Source organism: Nicotiana attenuata, chromosome 4 (genome assembly GCF_001879085.1).
Source record: "Nicotiana attenuata strain UT chromosome 4, NIATTr2, whole genome shotgun sequence".
Classification (NCBI taxonomy): domain Eukaryota; kingdom Viridiplantae; phylum Streptophyta; class Magnoliopsida; order Solanales; family Solanaceae; genus Nicotiana; species Nicotiana attenuata.
In genome coordinates this window covers 5795410-5799570 of record NC_031992.1, presented here as the reverse complement: position 1 = coordinate 5799570, position 4161 = coordinate 5795410, and the positions used below count along the sequence as shown (strand labels likewise).

General features: G+C 36.6%; 1 protein-coding gene across 1 annotated transcript; it reads left to right on the top strand.

Annotated features, from left to right (window-relative positions):
* On the top strand, nucleotides 1845-4161 carry LOC109224884 (ABC transporter G family member 8-like). The gene has a single exon (XM_019389451.1). It carries the CDS (start codon nucleotides 2005-2007, stop codon nucleotides 3820-3822), a length of 1818 nt encoding a protein of 605 aa, XP_019244996.1. The 5' UTR covers nucleotides 1845-2004; the 3' UTR covers nucleotides 3823-4161.

Sequence of the window (4161 nt, the reverse complement as noted above, 5' to 3'; positions counted from 1 at the left end):
AACCCTAAAAAGTACAAAATAAGGAATATTCAAAGGAATATTCCTTATATCCATATCTGAACCTATGCTTCCGTTATCCCTTCATCTCAGCTGCCCGTCTTTGGCATCAGTCTTCTTGAGAGTCGCCTTCAATTATCACACCGTGGTCGACCCCGTCCGCGGTCTGGCTTATCCACTGTTGCCAAGTCGCCAAATTTCGACCAATACACTGATACTCCTAAAAAATGAAATTAGTAACCTAAAAATAAGATGTAGATTATCTCTCACACAGGGGCGGATGCACCCTAGTCGAAGCAGCGGCGTCAGATGACGCCGCTTCGCCGGAAAACTTTAAGTAATTGCACATATAAACATTGTGCAAAAGGTATACATATAAATCATATGACACTGCTGAACAAAAGATAGTGTCTGGTGTGATGGTTAAGCGCCTCCTTGCAACGTCGAGGGTTGCGGTTCGAATACTTCGTATGTGTTTTTTTTGCATTTTTTCCTTTTAAGCCTCTTTTGTTTAAAAATAGAATTGTGTCCTCTTCCGTGACGCCATAAGTGATAAACAAATACCATTTAACTTCTAAAAGTAATTATTTTATAACAAGATAAAAGAATTTTAAACTATAACTACGAAAAAGTTCTCATCCTCTATAACTTGTAATTTCTAAGTGACAGAGTTTGATGGTGTTGCTCTTCTCTATTTCGTATCTCCCATATTTATTGTAATAATTTGTTCACCACTTTAAATTTCGACACCACTTACAAAAAGTCCTGCGTACGCCCCTGAGTCTCACGGCAACTTAATATACACTCTTGTAGACATTCTTTATACCATCCGTACATATATAAGTTAAATCCTATAAATATAATCAGGTCATCGTTAGCCTCAGCTTGTTACCGAGACATTTTCATCCCCGTCACCTGGAACTGTCTAATGGGCACTAATTAGTTTCCATTTCAATCTTTACTGCCCATTATAAGTTGAATTCTTGGAGTATAACGTTTGTTATGCACCAAAATAGATGTTACTGTTCCCCGTCAATATCAATAGCTAACTTTATAAGCTATAACTAGTACTAACATGAAATTGTCGAGATTACGATAAGCACTGAACGGCTTGACCAATCGCCACATGCATGCTACACAAAAGGCAAAATAGAAAGGATATTAGTATGCAATACATGACAAATAACCAACAATATTCAGGCATAACGAGATCCCAAAGACACATGCTACTTGATCAAAGACAAGATCGTGATCTCTGCTAACTGTCTAAAGTAACCAAGGAATATAGAAAGCCAATTCTATCACGAGGGTAGAACCATTCGGTAAAATCGTTGCCCCTCTACTTATTCGTTGCCTATTTTTATTTAATTTTTCCTTTCGGATAATAAGGCTGAATGGGACTAAATGTTAAAATTCTAAAACAGGAGCACAACAAAAACTAGAGTAAACATATAATATGTGATTTAAAATTGTAACCAAGCATGGGGGGGGGAGGATTTAAGTTTAACTCTTATACACTGCAGTGCAATTTCCTTAACACGATGTTAGCATAATTTAACATGTTTTAACAAGTTACTTACCTTATTTATCAGATTACAAATCTCACTTATTATAACCACTTACATGTAGTTATTATTCAAATGATTTTGTGGTGTAAAAATTATTTATATTGTCATCGTATAAAACTTAAATCTTTATTTTGCAAGGGTTCTTAAATTATTTCATGTATTTTGCTTCACTGCCATACCCAAAATGGGGCCTAGGAGGAAAAAAAATATTTTGAAATTGAACCATTAGTACACTTTGAGCTAACGATACCGTTTAGGCAGTTCATAAGACTTTTTATTCCTTCATGTTCCACTTTGACGTCCCCCTAACATTATTCTTCTACTACTAAAAGTATAGGGTTATGGAATCTCACGCTAACCCCTTAACCCTCCAATTCTCTTCTTTTTTCTACTCAACTTTACTTCTCAGTACTCTTCCTTCTACCTAATCAACTTTTCCATGGAAGAATCATCTCCACCACCATCATCACCCTCTTCTCCATCTCCGCCACTTAAAACCTATAAACTAACAGCTTCTTCAATATGCTATTCAAAATCAACCACCAATATTTCTCCTTCTTTCTTCTTCAAGCCTTGTAATTGCAACACAACACCACCAATTAACATCTTGAAAGACATTTCATTCACTGCTTATCCTTCTCAGATTCTTGCCATTGTTGGTCCAAGTGGTGCTGGAAAATCCACTTTACTTGATATTTTAGCTGCTGGAACTTCACCTACTAGTGGCACTCTTCTCTTAAACTCTGTCCCCCTTCATAATCTTTCTTCTTTCCGTAAGCTTTCAGCTTATGTCCCTCAACATGATTCTTGCCTTCCTCAGCTCACTGTCTCCGAAACTTTCGCCTTCTCTGCCCGTCTTCTCAACCCGAAACTCATTGATGTTTCATGCATTGTGGATTCTCTTCTAGCTGAACTCAGGCTCACACATTTAGCAGACACAAGACTTGCTCATGGTCTCTCGGGCGGAGAAAGAAGGCGAGTTTCCATTGGTTTGAGTCTACTCCATGATCCGGCAATCTTACTTCTTGATGAACCAACTTCTGGTCTTGATAGTAATTCAGCTTTGAATGTAATGCAGACACTCAGATCAATCACTGACTCACGTCAACGTACAGTGATTTTGTCAATTCATCAACCAAGTTTCAAGATTCTTGCCACCATTGATAAAATCCTCTTGTTATCAAAAGGAACTGTTGTACATCATGGAAATCTGTCTTCTCTTGAATCTTTTTTACTTGAAAATGACTTCACTGTCCCTCCACAGCTCAATTCTCTTGAATATGCTATGGAAATGCTCAACCAACTCAATCAGAAAAAACCATTTACACCAATTAGTTTACCCCCTTCATCCCCTAAAAATTCCACCACCACCGTTTCTGAGACTAAAACAGGAAAAATCAGATATAGGAGTTCAAGAATTCATGAAATAGCTGTTCTGTACAGCAGATTTTGGAAGATTATTTACAGAACAAAACAGCTATTATTAACAAACACGTTACAAGCTCTTGGAGTTGGTATTATTCTAGGAACAATATACATCAATGTTGGATTTGGTAAAGAAGGAATTGCAAAAAGATTCGGACTTTTTGCTTTCACTCTTACTTTCCTTCTTTCTTCCACAACTGAAACTCTCCCAATCTTCATACACGAAAGACCTATTTTATTAAGAGAAACTTCAGGTGGGGTTTATCGATTATCTTCATATCTTTTAGCAAACACACTAGTTTTCCTTCCCTACTTGCTTGTTATAGCAATCTTGTATTCAGTTTCACTTTATTTCTTGGTTAGTCTTTGTGCTACGTGGCAAGCTATCACTTACTTTGTTCTAACAATTTGGGTCATTCTTTTAATGGCCAACTCTTTTGTTCTCTTCTTGAGTTCTGTTGCTCCCAATTACATCACCGGAACTTCACTCGTAACGTTACTACTCGCCGGATCTTTCTTATTTTCCGGCTACTTTATATCGAAAGAAACCATGCCTAAGTTCTGGACAATGTTGCATTATTTGTCAATGTACAAATATGGGCTAGATGCTTTGTTAATCAATGAGTATTCTTGCCTTGTATCAAAGTGTTTCGTATGGTACGATGAGAAGAGCAAAGTATGTATGGTAAGTGGACGTGATGTGTTGGAACAAAGAGGACTACATGAAAGACAGAGATGGACTAATATCTATATCTTGATTGGGTTCTTCGTATTTTATCGATTACTTTGGTTGATGGTATTGATCAGAAGAGTTTCAAGATTGAAGAAGTGAGATCCATCACTTTCATCAATAGTCAATTCACCTTGCTTTTTTTTTTTGTTTCCTTGCTTCTGAAATGATTCATGTAACAAAAATAAGCCTAACATATCTTGTGGAGATCACCTTGTTAATTATTATTATTACCACTTTCTTCGTCTTTTGTTTAATCCTTTCTATTCTTCTTGTTCTTTTTTGTTTTTCAAGTGTTAATAATTTCCTCCTCTACGTTTCAGAACACTTCCTATGCATTGTACTACGTCTATTTGTCTACATTTAAATCACGGGGGCCTATGGCTATGGAATGTTAAACTTTCAATTCCTTGTATTCCTTATCAGTATGGATTTGGCCAT

Coding starts and splice junctions, on each gene's coding strand:
- LOC109224884 (XM_019389451.1), top strand. CDS start 2,005: ATGGAAGAATCATCTCCACCACCATCATCACCCTCTTCTCCATCTCCG.